This window comes from Anabrus simplex, chromosome 14 (genome assembly GCF_040414725.1).
Source record: "Anabrus simplex isolate iqAnaSimp1 chromosome 14, ASM4041472v1, whole genome shotgun sequence".
NCBI classification, from domain to species: domain Eukaryota; kingdom Metazoa; phylum Arthropoda; class Insecta; order Orthoptera; family Tettigoniidae; genus Anabrus; species Anabrus simplex.
This window is the reverse complement of record NC_090278.1, coordinates 86,460,093-86,482,425: the sequence shown is the minus strand read 5'-3', so window position 1 is coordinate 86,482,425 and position 22,333 is coordinate 86,460,093. Positions and strand designations below refer to the sequence as shown.

At 38.9% G+C, this 22,333-nt stretch overlaps 1 protein-coding gene across 2 annotated transcripts in view; it reads right to left on the bottom strand.

The window, feature by feature from the left end:
* The window catches only part of LOC136885672 (protein sidekick-1-like), a 66,771-nt gene that overhangs the window by 18,285 nt on the left and 26,153 nt on the right, over window positions 1-22,333 (bottom strand). The window contains exons 7-10 of one of the 2 annotated variants that reach the window (XM_068230213.1): window positions 20,252-20,572; window positions 10,938-11,173; window positions 8,488-8,560; window positions 350-561 (exon numbers count right to left, since the gene is read on the bottom strand). In XM_068230213.1, coding sequence (XP_068086314.1) covers window positions 350-561; window positions 8,488-8,560; window positions 10,938-11,173; window positions 20,252-20,572 — 842 coding nt within the window. The remainder of the gene's footprint in view (window positions 1-349; window positions 562-8,487; window positions 8,561-10,937; window positions 11,174-20,251; window positions 20,573-22,333) is intronic. The other variant, XM_068230214.1, reaches the window with a different exon arrangement.

The window sequence follows — 22,333 nt, the reverse complement described above, 5'->3', positions numbered from 1 at the left end:
AAAGAATTAGGATAAGGAAATCCAAAATATTAAAATACTTAGAGGAATAGACATAAGGTCTGACCATTACATGGTGAAAATCAAAATTAAATTCACACCAATAAAGAAACCAAAATCAAAATGTAAACTGAGAAAGGTAATGATCCCCATAAACTGATAAACAATGAACAGTATAAAGAACGAACTTGAGACATTACTAAAACAGATAAATTAGAAACAGTTTCCTATAGATGGCAGATACCGCCTAACCTCATCGGAGAATATGCCTTACCAGGATAGCAATAGTCACATTAAATTATTATTATTATTATTATTATTATTATTATTATTATTATATCTATGGAGGTACCTGAGTGAGGTAGGTGGTAGTCTCCACAGCACTGGAGATGTTGAGAACACCACTGTCGTTACAGCACAAATCAGGGACAGCACTGGAAATCTGGAGGTACTCTATGAGGAATCCTCGGAATACCCCATTGAGCATCGTGGGGAAACCCCACTTTACAGTAAACGATGTGTCGGTCTTGTTAACTATCTGGACGAAGGCAGGAGGTCCAGGAGCTGAAATTAGAGAACATTTTAATGAAACAGTGTAGGCTTTGGAAATCATTGATAGAAAAGTGTAAGAAACCAAAAGGAACAAACGAGGGACTAATCAAGTCAAGGATAAAGTGACAGAAAGAGGAGACAAGAAGGAACCTGAAAAGAAAGGTACAAGGACAATCTCTGCATCTTCAAACAGGTAGGCGCTCTCCTCATCAAACCCAATTCTTCTACATCCATTATCTTGATAAGCTCCTCCAGTAACGGCGATTTGGGGACAAGGGGGGCACTCACCCCCCACTTTCTGGAGAAAATATTACATTTTTATTCCATTTTAGCTGGCTGAAACTAGGATTTACAGGAATAAAATAAAGCCATTTGTACAAGCCCTGTTGTCATATCACCTAATTCTTCCCTTTATTTTCTTTCATTATTAACAGAATTATTAGCAGAAATACGCACAAAATACCGTTCGTCGCTGCTAACTGATTTGTATAGCACCACAGCAAGTAGTGGAGACTTTGCATGTGCTGTGAGGAAGTGTAACAGGGGATATTTGTTTTGCCAAGATCATGGACACTGAGGGTAGGGTTCACGCGCTTGCTGCGCGCATTCGTCAGTCTGTCGGTCTCTTTACCGCCTGTTAGTTTTATAGTGAAATACTAAATGATTTCAATTGTATAATCACACCGTACTTGTTAATTGTAATAAATGTGTAGTATTGTTCCTTTGGTGAAAGTTTTATTGTAGAGTACCGAATCAAAATCTCAGAAAACTATTATTACCGCACTTAAATAGGTAAACTGTCAACCTTTACCTCTCTGTCGAAATTCGCTCAGAGAGCATCAAAAAGCTCTTCTTTTTTTTTAAAAAAAAATACATATCCCACAAACCTGGGAAGTGTTTGTTGTCTGTATTCTTTTTGCTCCCAATCACTGCTACTGAGCCCCTCAAGAGATTGTTTCTGATTCCCAGCTTTATCACGATGGCAGGCTCAACACTCACTAGGGGCCATCTTGACAGATCATCAGTCTAATGAGCGAAGTGAACCCGTCGGGCGCCTTTCGTATTTGTCCTGTGTCCGCGCAGTCTTTTACAACTGTAATGTCGCTTCCCTTTATCTGGCTTTCTCCTTGTCCTACAATTCTCTTATCAAGACTGAAGACCTGTGAAGATGGCCCTCAAGGAATGTTGATGTCTGCCCTCCTGATGAAGCTGGGAAGCAGAAACAAGCTTGGGAGGGGCTGAGAGGAGAGAGATGTCACAGAAGTGTTACTGATGAGGAGAGGGTCCATCTATACGTGGATGTGGAGATTGTCCTCCTCTCCTCTTTCTCTTGCTCCCTCTTCCCACACTGAACTGCCATTGTGTTTCATCATCTTCTGTGTTCCTATCTTTATATGTAGGCAAGTCAATAAATATCTGCAATTTTGCTCTAATTGTCTTTAGGTTGGCTCTATGGCAGGGCCTCTCAGGGTGCATGCGCGTGGTGCATGCACTGTGCACGGTGCAGAAGACGACTTGGCTTAGTTGACCAGAGTGCAGACCCCCCACTCCTCGATTTGGAGCAATAGCGCTAATTCTCTCTTTCCTTACACCTCTCTCGCTCGCTCCGCCTGTCTCCCTCTCCCCCACTTGCGCCGTAGCGCTCCAAATCCGGGCTGAGTAGAGCCGAGCATAGCCGAGTAGCCCAGAGACGAAGCGTTGATCTGAGCCATACCGAGCGGTACCGATGCGCAGTGCACGGAGCTCTTGCGCCTCGTTCTGCACGCGTGAGATAATGGGCGTTTGAGAGGCCCTGCTCTATGGCATTGTGTGCTCACCAGCCGCTAGATCTCATCATCGCCTACGTCTGTGGTAGGTTTCAGCATTATCAGATCAGTACAGCTTGTGCTGTTGCGACGTAAAGATGGCTGTGCCACTCTCTGTTTGTACCAAAGAAGAACAGCGTTCCGTAATCCGTTTGTTATGGTCTCGGGGTGTACCAGGAGCAAAAATTCATAGAAGACTTTCAGAAAAATACAGGGACAATGTTTTGCTACAGCAAAGTGTTTACCAGTGATCGAACAGTTCAAAAGGGGTCGCACATGTGTGAAGGATGAGGAAACATCCGGGCGTCCATCTGCATCCGTAACTGATGCCAATACTGAACAAGTGCTTGTTATGATCCTAAATAACAGACTAGTGACTGTTGATGACGTGGCAAACCATATGCACATTAGCCATGGTTCTGCATATGAAATAGTACATAATAAGCTTAACTTTCACAAAGTCTGTTCGAGATGGGTTCCAAATCAACTCGGTGATGAGCAGAAGCACAATTGTGTGAGAATCTGTCAGCACATACTGGACCGGCATGCTAACGGAGGTGAAACGTTTCTGAAACGGATCATAACTGGAGATGAAACATGGGTTCACCACTTCGAACCAGTGAGCAAATGTCAGAGCATGGAATGGAAGCATGCGCTGTGGAAAAACATTGTCCCTGTATTGTGCTGAAAGTCTTCTATGAATTTCTGCTCCTAGTACACCCTCAGACCACAAAAAGCAGATTACGGAATGCTGTTCTTCATTGGTGCAAACAGAAGGTGGTGCGGCCATCTTTACATCGCAACAGCGCAAGCTGTACTGATCTGATAACGCTGAAACCTACCACAGATGTAGACAATGGTGCCATCTAGCAGCTGGTGAGCACACAACGCCACAAAGCCAACCTAAAGTCAATTACAGCAAAATTGCAGAAACTTATTGACCTGCCCTTATATGAACTGTATGATGATGATGATGATGTTGATGATCAAGTATGGTCTCTGGAGAGATTTGGTCCAGGTCTTTTGAATTGACATACTGCAAGTAACCTGTGCATTTGTGAGTATGGGGCCCTACCTAAGATGAATGAACCAATGAAAGTTAAGATCCCGACCCTTCTTGGAATCGAATCCAGGACCCCTTAGACCAAAGGCCAGCATACTAAACATTTAGCCATCAAACTGGACCATACTGTATGATTTAAAATGTAATATTACAAGGGCCAAAACAGGAGTTTCAGGTATGAGTTAAGATGTTTACATAGCTTGGCTGGAATTTCAAAACAAATACCTGAAGCATTTTAGCTTGTGTGATGTAACATGTTATTTCATGATCTGTTGAATTTATTTGTTTTTATTTAAATTATATTAAGGTGAACATCCTATGATCAGTTTATTCAGAGTCCACAATTGTTATGCTCAGTTCAGGGCTGCCAGCCATGAAATACTCATTACAATTTCAAATGATTATACATCAGTTCAGGACCGACTTGCTCACATGACCCAGTTCAGTCATCTGGCAAGCATTACATGCATTCTAAAAGGTTTTTGATGATATATTTTTGTGTTGGTACAAGTTGACGTGGCACCATAACATTCAACTTTCCACACTATTTTGAAGAATGTTAAGATATGAAATGATATATTCTGAGCAGTGTAGTGCTGGGAAACAACAGATAGTCATGGTAACATACAGCTTTCATCAATGTTTCCTTTTTGTTAAAGTACATAATATCAACTTCCAGGATTCCTTTCTGATTCTGTATTTGTCCTGTGTCCTAGTCTTCTACTTTGTATATAAATCCTCTATCTAATCCTTATCTTACATAGCACACTCTTCCTCCATCTTTTTAAAGGAGAAAAATCCTGCTCTCTTTTTTCTTAGAAAGTTTTTCTCACTTCATTTCCTAATTACTTAAAAGTGCACACAACCATATATAGCTTGACTTCACATGCTCATAGTACATAAGGCATTAGGACAGTTACGCTCATTGCATGAAAAGGAAATGTGGTATTCAAATAGCTGATCAGCTTGAATTCCAACGGCAGGATACCTTGACAATAATCTGGGGCTTCCCCTAGCACCCTATATCCTATCTGGAAGAGCAATATTACAACCACAAAAGCTAAGCTGAAATTTTTCAGAAGCAATGTCAAGTCAGATGATCTCTGAATCAGAATCATAAAAAATAACAAATCACAAATAGATTACAGGTTTCTATAAATAGGTGTATCAGAAAGAAACTAAATATATACTGGCCAGAGGTAGTTGTAAGTGAAAAACTATAGACACAAGAGTCGGAAGATCAGGTTAAAACTCAAATAAAAAGAAGAAAATGGAAGTGGTTAGGGCACACACTCAGGGAAGTAGACAAAGCCATTGAGAAACAAGTACTGTATTTCCCGGCATAATTGTCGCACTTTTTATACCAAAATTTTCGAAAAAATAGTAGGGTGCAACCATTATACGAAGAATTTTTAATACCAGTATTTGTATTACTCATAAAATTTATTTATAACTAAACTGTATTTGATACAAATTTAAGATGCACGTAATACTCATGTTTATACATCAAAATAATTAAAATAGTCTAAAACAAAATTCATAATTATTCGCAACAATTCGGCAAACGTTTTTCCAACCTGAAAATAAAAAATGAACGTATTAAGTTAATTGTCATTAATTTGAGTATTAAAGTTAAAATATTACACTTGCAAAAAATTATCGCTTTGTTGTGAAATACGAACTTACTGGTACAAAATTTATTCCAAATCTTCTGTGTCGCTATTGCAGGTTTCGGTATCTGATGCGCCGTCCTCGCCGCTGTTAATACCAGTATCAGATTCTTCGTCTCTCTGCCATACTGCGTCATCTTCGGATCCATCTAGTGCATTCGAAATCCCAGTCCTTTTGACGCTCTTGGAGACTAGTTCAGGTGGTATAAGATCCCAACTCTTCATCACCCATGAGCATAACAAATACAAGGGTGGACGCCTGATATTTCCAGCAGGCATCAATTGCTGATCGCTGCTCATCATCCACTCGTTGTAAAATCAACATAAGTGGTCTTTAAAGGGCGTATTAATACATACGTCTAGTGGCTGCAAAGCAGATGTTAGGCCACCAGGAATGACTATCTGTCGTGTCTTATTTTTACTGAGAAGTTGCTTCACTTTGTTCACGATGTGACCTCGGAAACTATCTAAAACAAGCAGAGCTTGTTGTTTTTGTACTGCACCAGGTCTTCTATCCCACACAGTTTTAACCCAGTCCAGCATGAGTTCTACGTCCATCCAACCCTTTGGTTGCACTTGTACATGAATTCCACGGGGAAACTGTATATTCTTAGGCATCATTTTGCTCTTGAAAATGATGTAAGGCGGCAACTTTCTTCTGTCAGCTGTAATGGCTAGCATTGCCGTGCATCGTAACTTCTCACTACCGCTGGTTTTCGTTAATACACTCCGTAATCCTTTTAGCGCAATAGTGCTGTTGCGAGGCATATAAGAAAAGATTGGAGTCTGATCGGCATTACCGATTTGAGAAAGCAAGTACGAAGTTTCCTTGCGCAAATGTATGACAAATCGGTGAAAATTTACAATCTTGTCCATGTAATCAGCAGACAACTTTCAGCTTAGTGTTGTTCTCCTTCGCACTGACAGATTGTTCACAATTAAGTATTTATTTATTTTCCACCTAGTCGATACAATGATTGCTTAAGGCAATTTTTAATGGTCAAAAGTGGTACATGTTTCGTATATTATCAACATCTTCAGCCACATAACACTGTTTAGATGAAAAATATATAAAATTGACAAAGAAATGCTTTAGAGGAAGTGTCCTTAAAATTAACCATGAAGCTGATTTTATGTAATCTGACAGATTGTGTCGTTGGATGAACCCCTTAATCCACCCAGGACTCGCCTTAAACTGAGTTATGTTGTGTTTGCGCACTATCTCCCGTCCCTTAATTTGTAACATTTCATATGATACACTGCAGCCATTGCTATGTATTTCATCGACGTACATAAACACTTCTTCGTCAATTATAGGGAACTTCCCTGTTTTAGGACCTATAAATGCGCATCTAGAAGGGTTTGTGCTTTTTAGCTTGTTTTTTAATTTCCGCAAGTCACGCACCAACTTTTCACTCACTGAAAATTTTCTTTCTGCAGCCCTGTTCCCATGCTGTTCAGCGAAGGCAATTACGCTTAGCTTGAAGCCCGCAGAATAGTTTCTGTATTTACCCATAATCGCTTATAAATGCTTCACACGTAAATGTTTTGCAATATAAATTACTTTCCGTAATTGTTCACTATTAAAACAAATTATTTCTACAAACACCCCAAACACAAATTAAAAATATAAATTCTCATGCACATATGTCTACAGTAATCACATCAGTCACAAACAAATAAATGCATCTGTGATCTGTCCATTCCAGAGCAGCCAATACTGTTAGGCAGCAAGGAAGCATGCAGCAATTTGTTATCAGTTGAGCTTGTTGGTTACGACACACTAGTGCGCCTGCGCAAAGCTTGCAAACCGGAGCACGGATGTCTTCATACATCGCTCTAGCTAGCGCAGTGTAGATTTACTGTAGTTGACCCTGTTACGAGACATCAGTAACAAACATTCATTTTTCAATTTCTTTTAAACGTACGGTAATTAGGTTAATATTTCTTCCCAGTTATTGATGATTTTACATTACATTACTGACGAGTTTATGAAATAAAACTTTAATACCATTGGATAATAATTATCTTGACTGCTTGGGTAAAAGTTTTCATCCCATGCCCGGACACTTATGACGTAGTAGTAAGATAAGAGTCTAGCGATGACAACTGAGACATCATAAATAATTTGGCTAACCATGAGCTGAATAATTCCGTGGAAATCTGTGTTATCGTCTTGGATTTCGCTTTGTGCGCAATAACGTGGGAGCCGGCTCCATGGTGTAGGGGTAGCGTGCCTGCCTCTTACACGGAGGCCCTGGGTTCAATTCACAGACGGGTCAGGAAATTTTACCTGTATCTGAGGGCTGGTTCGAGGTCCACTCAACCTACGTGATTACAATTGAGGAGCTATCTGATGGTGAGATGGCGTCCCCGGTCTAGAGAGCCAAGAATAACGGCCGTGAGGATTCGTCATGCTGACCACACGACACCTCGTAATCTGCAGGCCTTGGGCTGAGCAGCGGTCGCTTGCTAGGCCAAGGTCCTTCATGACTGTTGCGCCGGGGGGCGGGTGGTTGTAATAACGCAGAATTCTATCAGACCTCTTGTCTACTAGAAGACAAGTGTGTGTTGGTAACCGTAATTCCTGGCGACGTTGCCGATAAGCGATAACTTACAGCCTTACGTATTTCAAATGAGAACTCATAATATGTAGGTGGTGAATAAATTGTACACTGTCTCGCGACCACGTTGTCAAACTGCCGATAGCCTACCGGTAAGCCATGCGTCGTACATATACCAGTATTATTCATTTATACGTTGTGCAACATCTCGCAAATGTGACTGTGTTGCCAAATTGCCCATAAACCATAAACGTATTTAAATTGTGCATTCATGTGCAACTTACATTGCAGTTCCATTTAGCTTTTAACCAGATTGGTGAGCAAAATTTGGACGTGCGACGATTATGCTGGGAAATACGGTACTTGATTGGAATCCCTAGGATGTTCAGAAAAGGGGAAGGCCTAAACACTTATGGAGAATTTCCATAGAGGATGAGAGGTGACAACGGGGAAAGAGCTGGAGAGAGGTGAAGAGGACTGCGAGCAACAGGCCGACATGGCGCAGCTTTGTGGATGTCCTACGTTCCAGTGAGAACCTTGTACTTCCACTCCATTTACTTCCCACACCACAAACATCACCACATTCAGGTCGCTTTTCCTTTGTCTCGGTAACATTTCATGCATTACCGTTCTGAACAACAATGGAGACACTTCCCTGTCTTAGTCCCAGTTACCCACAAGGGTCGGAGTGTGGCAGCAACAATTTTTATACATTCCTTGCATGTATTTGAGGCCATTCTACATTACTATGGGTTGCATTTTTGAAAAGAATGCTACCCGTCATCATTTTAGTCTGCATAAGTATACCTAAAAGTTGGAAAGAACAAGAGACTTGCCTTCTTCGATGGTTGTTGCTGTGATGGTAGCTGATGCCCCTTCTTCTTTCTGTTCACTGCACCATGGATGCACCTGTATGGAAAAAAAAAAAAAATCATACATACTGACATAAAAGGCAGGAATCAGAGGAACACACACAAAGATAAATATAATGACAGGCTTTAAAGAAAAGATGAGGACAAACAGGAGGGAAAAATCAAACTCCATGTATTCACACATTGCCATATGACATAAATCTAACTCTTATACCACAACATTTATAACCCTTCATCATACTCAGCGTTTTCCCTAGGACATTTATAGTTACATAATATTAATACACATGTAAGTGGTTTGAAAAGTACTCGGAATGTACTAGAATTAAGTATCTTACCTCGGAGGAACTGCTTTTATTTTTAAACATAGTCTCCCTGTAGACTAATGCATTTGGTCCAGCAATGTTCCAATGCCTTGATCCCATCTCGAAAATGAGATTCCTCCAGGCCTGCAAAATACCTCTCCAATTCGGCTGTCACTTCTTCCCTTGTAGAAAATCTCCGTCCACCGAGGAAAATTTTCAGCTTGGTGAATAGATGAAAGTCTGATGGTGCCAAATCAGGTGAATCAGTTCGTACCCCAGTTCATGAAGTTTTGCCATGGCAATAACACTTGTGTGCGGCGGAGCGTTGTCCTGATGAAAGATGACATTTTTCCTTGCCAAACCAGGCCTTGTTTCGCATATCATTTCCTGTAGTTGGTCTAGGAGGTTTGCATAGTATTTCCCGTAATTGTTTGGCCAGTAGGAAGATAATCTATCAGCAGAATGCCTTTTGCATCCCAGAAAACTGAGGCCATAACCTTTCCAGCCGAACGCACTGCCTTTGCTTTCTTTGGTGGTGTGAATCAGCATGTTTCCACTGCTTTGACTGCTGTTTTGTCTCTAGGGTAGAGTAGTGGACCCATGTTTCATCTGTAGTCACAAACTGGTGCAAAAAATCTTGTTAGTTGCACTGAAAACGGGCCAGACTTTGTTCGGACATTTCCAATCTGGTGCGTTTATTGTCCAATGTCAAGAGCCGCGGCACCCATCTTGCGGATAATTTTTTCATACCCAATTCTTCAGTTAAAATATAATATACCCATTCAGAAGACATCCCTACAGCTTCAGCAATCTCCTGCACTTTCAGTCGACAATCCTCCATGGCCATTTTATGCACTTTTGTGATAAATTCTGGGGTTGTAACACTTTTTGGCCGTCCACTACGCGGATCATCATCCAAGCTCTCCCGAGCAAATTTAAACTCACTGGTTCACTTGGCAACAGTTGAAAATGAAGGAGCAGAGTCCCCCAGTGTGTTCTGAAAGTCGGCATGAATTTCTTTTGCTTTCATACCTTTCTTTACAAAGTATTTAATCACTGCTTGAATCTCAGTTTTTCCAATTGTCACAAATCACTACGCAGGAACAACAACAAAGAGTCGTCACTACCACACTCCTGCAGCTAGAGCACTGACACACCACGTGTTCACTCACAAAGGATGTGTGATTATTGCGCGGGGACCTTGTTGCTCTAGCACTGACATCTAGCGGTGATTTTGAGAACTTTTCAAACTGTCCTCGTAATTGAGTTATTGGGCGTTCCAAATTAAAATGTATGTACTGTAAAACTTCATTTAAATGATAAATCTTCATTATTGTCAGCATAACTGCATCAGTTACATCGGAGTTTACATAATTATGAAGGAACAGTAGAACACTACAAATTCAAAATACTCTGTTATGACTTGTTCGAGATAATAAAACCAAAATAGTTCCATTTTGCAGTTAATGTTTAACTGTCTGATATTACTGTCAATGTCCTGAGGGGAATACTTTGAAATTTTATCATATTCATTTCTTACATAGTATTCCCCACCCAGTTACTCGTTTCTACCACCCGGCTGACGAAAATTTCTGGGGAGAACACTGAAAGTGCTTCGAGACAAGGATATAGTAGTGAGGGAAGTGGAAGAATCAGACAGGAGATATAATGATAAACATATATTAAAAAACATGAGTTTCACAGCTTCACACATAGTTGAATTTATAGGCAGGTTTTCTTCTTGTCAAACTCAATACTTCCCTCGTTATCTCCGTCTATGGATCAGTGGTAGCATCTACCTATTGACCCAAAGATCACACCCAGCAAAGGGAGTCAGATTTTTGATGGGTGCACAAAAGTTAGTTCAGCACTCCATACCATACAATGTCGGCTTGTAATAGATCTTTGGTGACACATCTGGTGTGTACCCGACAAAGTTACTTAAAACTCAGCCATAGGTTTCCAGACAGAGTTCTGATTTTCCCTGCCATCTGGTAGAGTAGAATGGAACATTGAAACTGGCATGCAGGCCTATACGGCATCATGTCTAAATGCATGGTGATGGTAGCCGAGGTCATAGAATTATTAATATTATTATTATATACTCACTGTTACAGTATACTTGACATGTGGAAATAAGTCTGCGATGGTTGCACAGGTGAGATCAGGCCACAGCGGGCAGCGTCTGGCCACCATTTGAGCCTTCGCTCTGATACCATAGTCGCCTTCGTACTCTATAACGAGAGAGTCAATTGTTCCATACAAGTAGTCGGGCGTCTTGAAGCGCAGCGCCAGGTGGTTGCTTCCACGCCCATACACCTCCAGCCCCTCCACAGCTTCAGGAGCTGAAACAATAACACAAAAATACTGAGGCTGGATACTGACAAGCTTTTTGGTTTGAAAGAGAGAGAGAGAGAGAGAGTCTGGTTGTATTTACTTCTGCTATGTTTGACAGGCTTGCAGAAAAAAGGAATGGGAAAGTAGGTACATTCATACAATAATAATAATAATAATAATAATAATAATAATAATAATAATAACAACAACACAAGCTATCACCAATAACACTGGGAAGAAAGGACAGAGGTGTTGCAATAAACTGTCTAGCATTTGTAAATGATTTTGCCAACAGAAAAGGTTTAAGAATTTCTGTAGGAAAAAACAAATTTATGAAAAATGCTCATAATGTCTAATAACATAAATTAGTTGAATAAAACAGGTAAAGAAAATAAAATATTTAGGAGAAACAATTCAAAAAATGATTTGGAAAAATCTGCTGTAGAAGAAAGGATACACAAGGTGGAAAGAGCAGGAATGTCTACAACCAAAAGTGTTTATCTGAAAGCCTCAAAATACAACACTACAACATAGTAGTCAAACTAGAATGACTATATGTGAGTGAATTACAAGCAGAATAAATTTGAAGTACTGGAAAGAAAAATTATATGGAAAATACCCGGCCGCTGAGAACTACAGAACTCTGGAAATTAAGTAATGATAAAATATACCGGAACATAGAAAAGCACAGACACAATGTGGAAGAGGAGATTGATATTTTTTGGACATTTATACAGAAAGGATGACAACAGGTTAACCAAACAGATCTTCAAATATCTTTGGAACAAGAAGTCAACAATCTGGATTCATGAAGTCAAGAAAGATTTGGAGAAAAACAACATAAGGGAAGAAGAAGCAACAGAGAGAAAGGTTTTTAGAAAGAGAGTGTTAAAAATTAAAGGGTTTCAAGTTCGGGAGGTGAAGAAAACAGGCTCAAAATGGTCCGAGGAGAGGAAAAGGAGGCTTAGTGAGCAGGTGAAGTATTGGAGGAGGAAGAAGAAGGAACAACAAGTCGTTGACGGAACTAGAAGATGACTTTGCAGACCCTCTGCAATGGTGGAAAATACATTCAGTCCAACTTCCACATCTTGCATGGATAGCGAAAAAGTTGCTTTGCATTCCTGCTATTTCAGTTCTTTGCGAGTGTGTGTGTTCAGTGATGCTGGAAATACTGTTACTAAGAGAAGGGCAGCTCTTAGTTCTGAACATGTCAATGTACTGACATATCTGAAGTCCTGGAGCAAAGAGGTGTGACTGTGAGTAATTTTCAGCTTCACAGTTTCAAACTTTTGTACCATTAATTTACCAATATTGAAATATATTTAAAATGTTAACTGCTTTTTAATTTTTTTTTTATTACTTACCAATTTTACCAATAAAATTTAAATTTAAAATAAAAAGTATGTCTTCTTTATAGCACATAGAATTATAAAAATATTTTATGCCAGGTGTTTTTCTCAAAGTTATAGTGTGTGAAACCGATTAAAATTTGATTAATTGTCTGATTAATCGATTAAAGTCAATCGGTTAACCAATCAAAATTTTTAATCGATCAACAGCTCTAGTATACATTATTCTCTTTTTAATGTAATGTTTCTTGCTTCTGACACGATAAATAAACTACCCCCCCCGTAGGTAGGGGACGCAGATGAAGAATACACCCACGGTATCCTCTGCCTATCGTAAGAGCCACCAAGGGATGATTACATTAGAACCATGAAACTCCTTGTGATTAGTACCACCATGCGGGGAACACCATGGGTCACTTTTCCTTGCGCGTAGTACCACTATGTTAGGTACCAAATAGGTTTGTGATTAGTAGCAAACGAGAGCGCGACGGCTTTTACAGTACCTGTGATGTGATTAATAGCACTATATGAGCGACACCATAGGATGAGGGAACCCATGGTTCTGGCTTGCCTATGATTAGGACCCACTATATGAGGAACACCAGGGATAGTACGAGTCCCTGTGGTTAGTACACTTAGGTGATGAACACCATAGGTGTGCGTTGCCTGTCAATGGCGCCGCAATGTGCGAAACACAGTAGGTCTGTAATACATGTGCGAATTTCATTACCTGTGAGTAGTACCATAATGTGTGGAATACCTTCAGTCTACGCTACTCTTGATTAGTACCGCAACATGACAAATACCATGGTTCTACTTTTCTAGCGATAAGTACCATCATGAGGGGCCGATGACTTGGATTTTGGACTCCTTTCGACTATAAGCATCATCGATTCAGTATTGTGCTATAGAAGCAGTCCCTTGGTCAGTTTTACGCCAGCTTCTGTGCATGTGAGGCACTGTGGGTCTGTTCCACTGATCGTTTTAAATTCATATCCATCCATCTATTCATTCTTCATCCTCACGTTTTGAATTGTGGTCAGTGGAGGATTTTGAGTTTTTAATTTGAATTTAATTTCGTCTCATTTTGTACCATTAGGGGCCGATGACCTAGATGTTAGGCCCCTTTAAACAACAAGCATCAATCAATCATCAAATAAACTAACCTGACAAATTAATTGAAACTTAGCCACAGATCATCCATAGCTCTTCTTCTTCATCTTCATCTTTTCCCGCTCATGTGGGGTCAACGTTTTGGACAAGTCTTTTCTATTTCCCTCGGTCCCAAATGGTGTTTTCAGTTAATTGCTTTTCTGTGAAGTCTTCCCACACGCAGTCCATCTTCTAGGTCTGCCTCTCTCCCTCTTGCCCTTCAGCTCCAAGTCAAGCACTCTTCTTGCTACAGAGTTCTCATCCCTGCGCTTAATGTGACCATACCAGAGCAACCACCTTTCTTGAACTTTCTGTGATACTTGAGTTAACTTAACACTGCCTCATATGAAGCTGTTCTTGATGGGGTATTTCCTAGTAACACCACAGCATTTTCATTTCGGCTACATCCAGCCGTTTATTTTGTGACTGTACTATTGGCCTAGATTCCGCTCCGTATATCATGGCAGGTCTCACCACACTTTTGTAGGCTCTCCCCTTCACTTGGACATTTAGTTTCCTGTCACAGAGGACACCAGACAACCTTTTCCAATTTAACCAGACAGCCTGAATTCGGTGTGTAATTTCCAGATCTAGATTGCCGTCATCAGAAAGCAAGCAAATTTTCTTGGTATATATAACATGTTTCGAGAAACGGACTGGTCTGAGTTGGAAAAAATCGAAGATGTAGATGAAGCAGTAGAACATTTTTACGTGAAAGTAAATTCTGTATTTGAAGCCACGGTCCCCAAAAGAGCATTTTTTTGGAGAACTAAATACCCGGTTTGGTTTACTTCGGAAATAATCCATAATATTAAGTTGAAAGAATTGCATAGAAGACGACAAAAAAATTCTGATCATAGTAAACAAATATACAAACAACTCAGGAAATATGTTAAAACCTTAATCAACAAAGCGTACAATCGTTATATCTCTGAAATTCAAAACAACATCACGAAAGATACTAAATCATTCTGGAATTTTATTAAAAATAAGCGAACTCAAAAAGATCCACCCTTACAGAGTATGAAACTTAATAATATAACGCTAGATAATAGTCAATGTATCTCCAATGGTTTTGCAACGTTCTTTAAATCTGTTTACTCTTCTTCTCCACCTTCTTATGCTATTCCTGATACACCGCGATTACTGGTAAACGATTCCCTAGGAGTAGAATTTATAACCACAAGTGAATATAAAGCAGCTATTATGAAATTAAAGTCCAAAAAATCATGTGGCCCTGATGGGATACATCACTACATCCTAAAAGCATGTTCTGAAGTGTTACTCATTCCTCTTCTGAGACTGTATAATTTGATACTTAAGAAGCAGACATTTCCCAAAGCCTGGAAAATATCGAGAGTTTGTCCAATCTTTAAATCTGGGGACAATAAGATGATTGAGAATTATCGACCTGTCTGTATTTTATGCGCTCCGTGCAAAATCCTAGAACAAATTTTATATTGTCGTATTTTCGCTCATGTAAAAAGGGCTATAAGTGAATATCAGCATGGCTTTATGCCTGGTAGATCAACAATAAGCAATCTTGTTAATTTTGCGCAGTATTCTTTTAATGTTCTACATAGGCAGGGAAATGTTGATGTAATTTACTTGGATTTTTCGAAAGCCTTTGACAAAATTGATCACGATATTTTATTGAAAAAGCTCTCTGAATTTGGAATGACTTCGCCAACGCTATCACTGATTTCATCTTACCTTAGAGACAGGCAACAGTATGTAGCATATCGCAATTGTAATTCAGATATTTTTTCTGTCTATTCTGGTGTTCCACAGGGTTCAAACCTGGGTCCGTTGCTGTTTAACGTTTATGTCAACGATCTCCCATCTAAGGTTAAGTTTTCAAACTGCCTTTTATATGCGGATGATGTAAAACTTTACAAAGAAATAAAATGTGATGGAGACATCAACAAACTTCAAAGCAATTTAAATCAATTATACGAATGGAGTATAGAAAATAATTTACATTTCAATATAAAGAAATGTTGCTTCATGAAAATTACACACGGAAAATTCCCTAAAGAACACGTGTACTCTATCAACAACGAATTACTGACGCAGGTTAATTCAATTAATGATCTAGGAGTACGCATCACAAACAATTTGTCGTTTAACTCACACATTTATGACACAATTAATGATGCCTACAAAAAACTGGGCTTCTTAATCCGACACACCAGAGAGCTGAATAATATCCAAGCCCTCACACTTTTGTTCAACACACTTGTGAGGTCCAAACTTGAGTACGCGTCGGTAATTTGGTCTCCCATTTACAAATCTTATGAAAACCATGTGGAGAAAGTTCAAAAACGTTTCTTACGTTATCTTTACTTTAAAAAATATAACAGGTTTGTTCCTAGCGGCATAATTCACTATAAAGATCTCCTGAAAGAATTTAACTTCACTTCATTATTAAACAGACGTATAATAAATGATCAAAAATACCTCCATAGAGTTATCAATAATGTGGTAGATAACAGTTACTTTCTACAACAATTCTCGTTCAATACCCGGAAAGGAAGTTTAAGACACAGACATCTCTTGTTTCTTCCGATTTCTAAAACAGTATTTTATAGAAGCTCACCACTGTTCAGAATGTGCACTACTTATAACGTCACAGTTCAAAAATTTCCTGATCTTGATCTAGACTTTGCTGTTAGATACAGTTATTATGTAAAATTATTGAAGGAGACACACAGTTGAAGTAATGGTCACACTATGCTGGGCACTTTGAGTTCAGTTCACTATTTCTGAAGGTTTACCCTATAGGTGTATATATGTACTATATTTATACTTATTTCTTGGTTAATTTGTGTTTCATTTTTGTGTTTTATTTTATTTAAATTCATATAATTTAATATAGATGAAGAAAATGTAGGGAAAACTGCAAACAAATTATCATTACTAATGTCTATTTGCACTTAAGATTTAATGTGCTGTTCATACCTATTGCTACAACTCATCTCTCACCAAACACATATATTTCATGCGTTACTTTCTATGATTTTCTTTTTGTATGTCAGTTTCTTTAACTGGTGTCAGTCTAAGATTGGAGTTATTTCTTTTGTAGATCCTAATTCCTAATTTATTTTATGTTTCTGTTTTTCTAATTTTTAATTCATTTTTAGATATTAAGTATTTTAGGTCATAAGTCCACTTCGAACCTGAAAAAGTCTACTTTTTAAATTAATTTTTAGATATTACAGTAAGCATATTTAAACTTGAAAAAGTATTAATGTGCTGTAAATTCCGTTTGCTACTCTACTTGTTAATAATGTTGTATATTTTTATTTTTAGATATTAAGTTCTTTCTAACAATTGTTATTTTTAATAATTAATGCATAATGACTAAGCCACCTGTAATTGGAGAAACGTCTCTGTTGGTGGTATGAAATAAATAAATAAATAAATCAGATACAGTTGATCCAAGGTACTTGAAACTATTACTTGCGTGGAGTTGATTTCCATCCATTTTCACACTATAATTTTCCTTTCCACCGAGGCACAAGTATTCTGTCTTATTCCGACTGATTTTAAGACCCCTATCCTCCAGTGCTTTTCTCCAGTGTTCTAGTTTAAGTTCAAATTGTTCTCTATTAGTGCTGCATAATACGATGTCATCTGCAAAAAGCATGCACCAAGGAGCTGGTTCTCTAAGGCTTTCAGAGAGAACATCCATTATCAGATCAAAGATATAGGGTCTCAGTGCATATCCTTGATGGAGACCAACTTCAACTGGTAAGGTTTCCGTTAGCCCTACACTGTTTCTAACTTGCGTCTTTGCCCCATGGTACATATACTGAATGATGCGCACATACTTCTCTGGTACTCCCTTGGATCTCATGCATCTCCATACTTCTTGGCGGGGCACACGATCATAAGCCTTCTCTAGATCAATGAACACCATATGTAATTCTTTCTTCTTTTCTCTGTGTCTTTCCCTAAGCTGTCTTAGAGAAAAAATGGCATCTATGGGTCCTTTCCCTGGAATAAATCCAAACTCTTCTTCTCCCATTATTGTCTCCTGCCTAAGCCTACTTTCAATGACTTTTTCCCAGATCTTCATAGTGTGCAACAAGAGTTTTAGCCAACGGCCGTAGCCGTGCTGAAACACCGGATCCCATGAGATCTCCAAAGTTAAGCAACATTGGGCGTGGTCAGGAGTTGGATGGGTTGCCACGCGCTGTTGGTAGGGGGGGTAAGGGAATGGAGAAGCGGAAAGGAACTGGCCACCCTACCGCACGTAAACTCCGGCTCAGGAACACCTCTGCGGAGGTTCGGACCTGCCTTCGGGCAGAATAACCCTTACCTTACCATGAGTTTTATTGCTCTGTAATTTGCACAATCCTGAATGTCCCCCTTTTCTTTAAAAATGGAAATCATGGTACTTTTCCACCATTCATTAGGCATTATTTCCTCTTGGAATATTTGTTGGAATAGGTTTAGCAACATATCTATTCCCTCCTCTCCCAGGCATTTTCAGGCCTCTACAGGAATTTCATCAGAACCCATTGCTTTTCCAGTTTTCATTTTCTTCATAGCAGTTACAACCTCCATCCTGCATATGTCAGTTGTTACATTATAATTTGGAAATACCATCTTCAAACACAAGCTGTTCATTCTCCTCATTAAGCAGCTTTTTAAAATACTCCTCCCATCTCTTCTTAATTAGGTTCTCATCTTGCATTACCGTTCCTTGTTCATTCTTCATTTGCTTGATGTGTGCAAGATCTTTTGATGCTCTGTCCCATGCCTTAGCAATTCTGAAGAGCTTTGCCTCGCCCTCTTTGGTCTCTAAATTTTCATAGACTTCATTCCATGCCATTGCCTTTGCTCTTCCAACAGCTCTTTTCGCAGTTTTATTTGCTTGTCTGTAGTATTCTCTATCTTCGGCCATCCAGATTCTTCCCAGGCTTTCTTGGCTTGTTTTTTCATTTTGATCACATTCTGGACCTCATCGTTCTACCACCATGTTTCTTTATCAAGAACTTCCATACCAACTTTCCTGACAGCTTCAGCATTTACTGTCCACCATTTCTGATCACCTTTACCTTGAATTCACTTCCCAAAATTGGATCATTTAACCTCCACCATTTGATTCGGAGTCATTTTCCTTACTGCTCTTTTTTTCATCCCTGTGCACTAGCCCTCTGTGTTGTGGAGCCACGTCTTATCCTAGTATGACTTTGCAGTTCTTTACCTCCTTCAGATTCATTCTTCTACACAAGAAGAAATCTATTCGGCTTTCCCATCCTCCACTTTTGTATGTCCATAGATGCCTCTGGCTTCTCTGGAAGAAGGTGTTACAAATCGCCAGATCTGAAGCCAAGGCAAAATTTATCACTCTCACACCCTCTTCATTTCTTGTATCAAATAACCAACCTCCATGCACTCTTCTCAATGCTTCTCCTTCCATACTGATTCCCACATGACCATTCAGATCTCCACCCAAGAATACTTTTTCATTTGCTGGTATGCTAGGAAGTTCTTCTTCCAGGTTTCTCCAAAAATCATCCTTTTTTTCCTCTTCACAACCAACTTGTGGAGCATAAGCAGTTATAATTGTGAACTCTTCCCCAAGGCACAACTTCACACTCATTATTCTATCATTTCTTCTGTTTACACTGACCAGGCAGGTTGCAAAGTCATTTGAAAGGATAATTCGAACACCATTTCTACCTGCACTGTTTGCTCCACTGTACAGCAACTTAAAACGACAGCCAAGCACTCTTGCTTTATTACCCATCCATCTAGTTTCTTGAACACACAGAATTCCTATCCTTCTCCTCATCATTAGATCCACAACCTCTCTACCCTTCCCCGTCATAGATCCAACATTCAGGGTTCCAATTCTCACTTGAACTTGCTTCTTTAGCCAGGCCCGCCCATGACCCGGTATCCTTCGCTCATTTCTCACAAGGGGCAGGCAGAATCCTTGCGCGTCACTTCTGCGGCACACCCTAGCAGTTTTCAAGTCTAATTTTGTAGAACTTGTGATATTTGTATGGTTTTGGCTATTTAGTTTTAAAGCCTGTCACCAACCCGTTTCCAACTTTTCAGGGATAAATTATGTAACCTCTGTGTCCTAGGCAATGCTGTGAAGAACATACAATGTGCCTGTCTTCTTCATGGTTTCCATGGCAGTCTCAACAAATCGATTAATATGGCTGACACTTTAGATAAGATTATAAACGTGATATCAAGTGCCTTTCTTCGGACTGTTATCTGTGGATCAATTTTCAGTTAAAACAAAATGGCTGCCAGTTATGACACAAAAGTGGTGCAATGTTTGTGTCTAAAAACACTATTAAACGATGATATACTTACAAGATAACATTAACCCGCCTTTAGTACACATTATATTGTCTTGAACACTGCCAGGAGACCATGAATGAAGTATTGTTCTTTCTTAAAGATGTAAATACGGCGCACCCAAGCTACACACAGATTGTCATGGAGAAGAAATATAAACTTCAGATCATCCGTAGCTCTACTATCTGGTAATTAAGGCCATATGTTCATTGAACTGGTAAGAGGTAGTAAACTGCCGAGTGCTCTTCTGAGACTTACCTGGAGCTTTGGTCTTGAATTTGATTCTGAGAAATTCATCTGAAATAATTTCAGTCTTATTATCCTCCGTAGATACAATAACACGCACTGTAGCATCATAATCAGAGTATGGCTGAAGATCTGTGAAATTCATGCTGTGTATCGATGCGTTACATTTGTCTTCAAGAATCTTCTCTCCTCTGTGGATAAGCTCCACTTTGTAACCAGTGAAGATCCCATAAAGTAAGGTGCAGTCGTCTGGTGGTGCCCACTGGATTTCTGCCCAGGTGACTCCATGGCTCCTTGTAGGTTCCAAGGCCATTACTGGAGAAACTCCAGGAGCTGAAAACAATAATAATAACAATAATAATAATAATGATAATAATAGCTCAATTCTGAATATTTCTTGAATAACTAAATTCAAGAACCTAGGAGAAATCACTCAAACTTCAGGATTAAATTGTGAATCAATTAGAGAGAGAATCTGTAACTTACAAAAAGCCTATAGAATAACATGGAAAAATCAATATCCCGAAATATAAAACTAAGACACTACAACACAGTAACCAAACGCAAAGCATTATACACATTGGAAACAATGATCATTGTGGGCAAATCATTAATAAAAGACATAGAAAAGTTAGAAGGAAAACTCCAAAGAACATCTTCGGCTTAGTCTGTACATAGGCAATCTAGATGAAAAGGAGCTCAAGATGTTTTCACGAAATTCTATGGTTACATTCTTAGAATGAACAATGAGAGACTGATGAAAAAATTCTAATCTTTGTCTCTCACTAAAAATCAAGAACAAATAGCTAAATGACATTGGACAAAACCTCCAGGAATCATTCTGCAGACAAATCAACAAAACCTGGACAGAAGAATGCAAAGAAAATTTGAGTGAGCAGAAGAAGAAGAGATTTTTTTTAAAGAATATTTTTTAAAAGTGATCATTAAATTGTTTATTAGGTTTAATTAAAATGTTTGATGTAGCTTTACTAATTGTAATAAGAAAAATCAAATCTATATATATAAAATAATAGTTTTTTCTGTACACAGAATTTGAAAAGAATGGTATTTCTATATCGGCCATGCCCATAGTAACAAGGAAATGCACTTTTTACATTTCCGTAATTTCTGTCCGTCTGTCTATCTGTCTGTATGTATGTACACGCATCATGAGAAAACAGCTGAAGAGAATTTAATGAAAATCGGTATGTGAAGTCGGGGGATGGGCCACTACAATCTAGGCTATAAATAATTTTACTCACACTGAGTGAAATGGTAGTTTAGGGGAAGGTCTAAGATTTAATTCTCAAATATTTATATTGTTAGTGGTCCTATCGATAAATACTACATAAATAAAGTTATAAAGAATGAAATTTCCGATCATTTCTGTCATACATTGTTACCGTACCGGCTTTGATAACACAGATATTCATGAATTTGTATTTTTTGTTGCCAAGTCCATATCAACACCGAGCCACGAGAAAATGGGTTAATAGAATTTAATGAAAATCAGAATATAAAGTCACAGAATAAGAAACTACAGTCTAAGTTATAAACAATTTCATTCACCCTGTATGAAATTGTAGCTTAGGGGAAGGCACGTAAAATTTAATTTTTAAATACCTATGTTAATGGTCCTATTGAAAAGTACTACATAACAAAAGTTATAGAGAATAAAATTTCTAACCATTTATGTTTTATTCAATTTTTCAATTGTACCGTACCGACTATGATAAGAATGGTATTTCAGAGGAAACTAAATGTTAAGGCCTACAATATTGAAAGCGCGTAACACTGATCAACAATAACATTACATTGACCATTGTATGTTGTGATGTTCTTTGTCTCTTATGCTGCCACTCAACTCCAATAGATGGGATTACTGCTCCGTACCGAGTATAACAGCCTGACTGAATATTGGTGAGAAATCGCTGGGGAGTTAGAAAACTTTTTTCTTTAGCATGTCATTCCTCTGGTTCATACATTTTCTGATACCGTACTGCTGGTACGTAACTCACTGGATCATCATAGTATTCCAGCTATTCGATCCCTACTCTGACGTGCTGTTTTGAATGAGCAGTGTGCGCTCTTAAG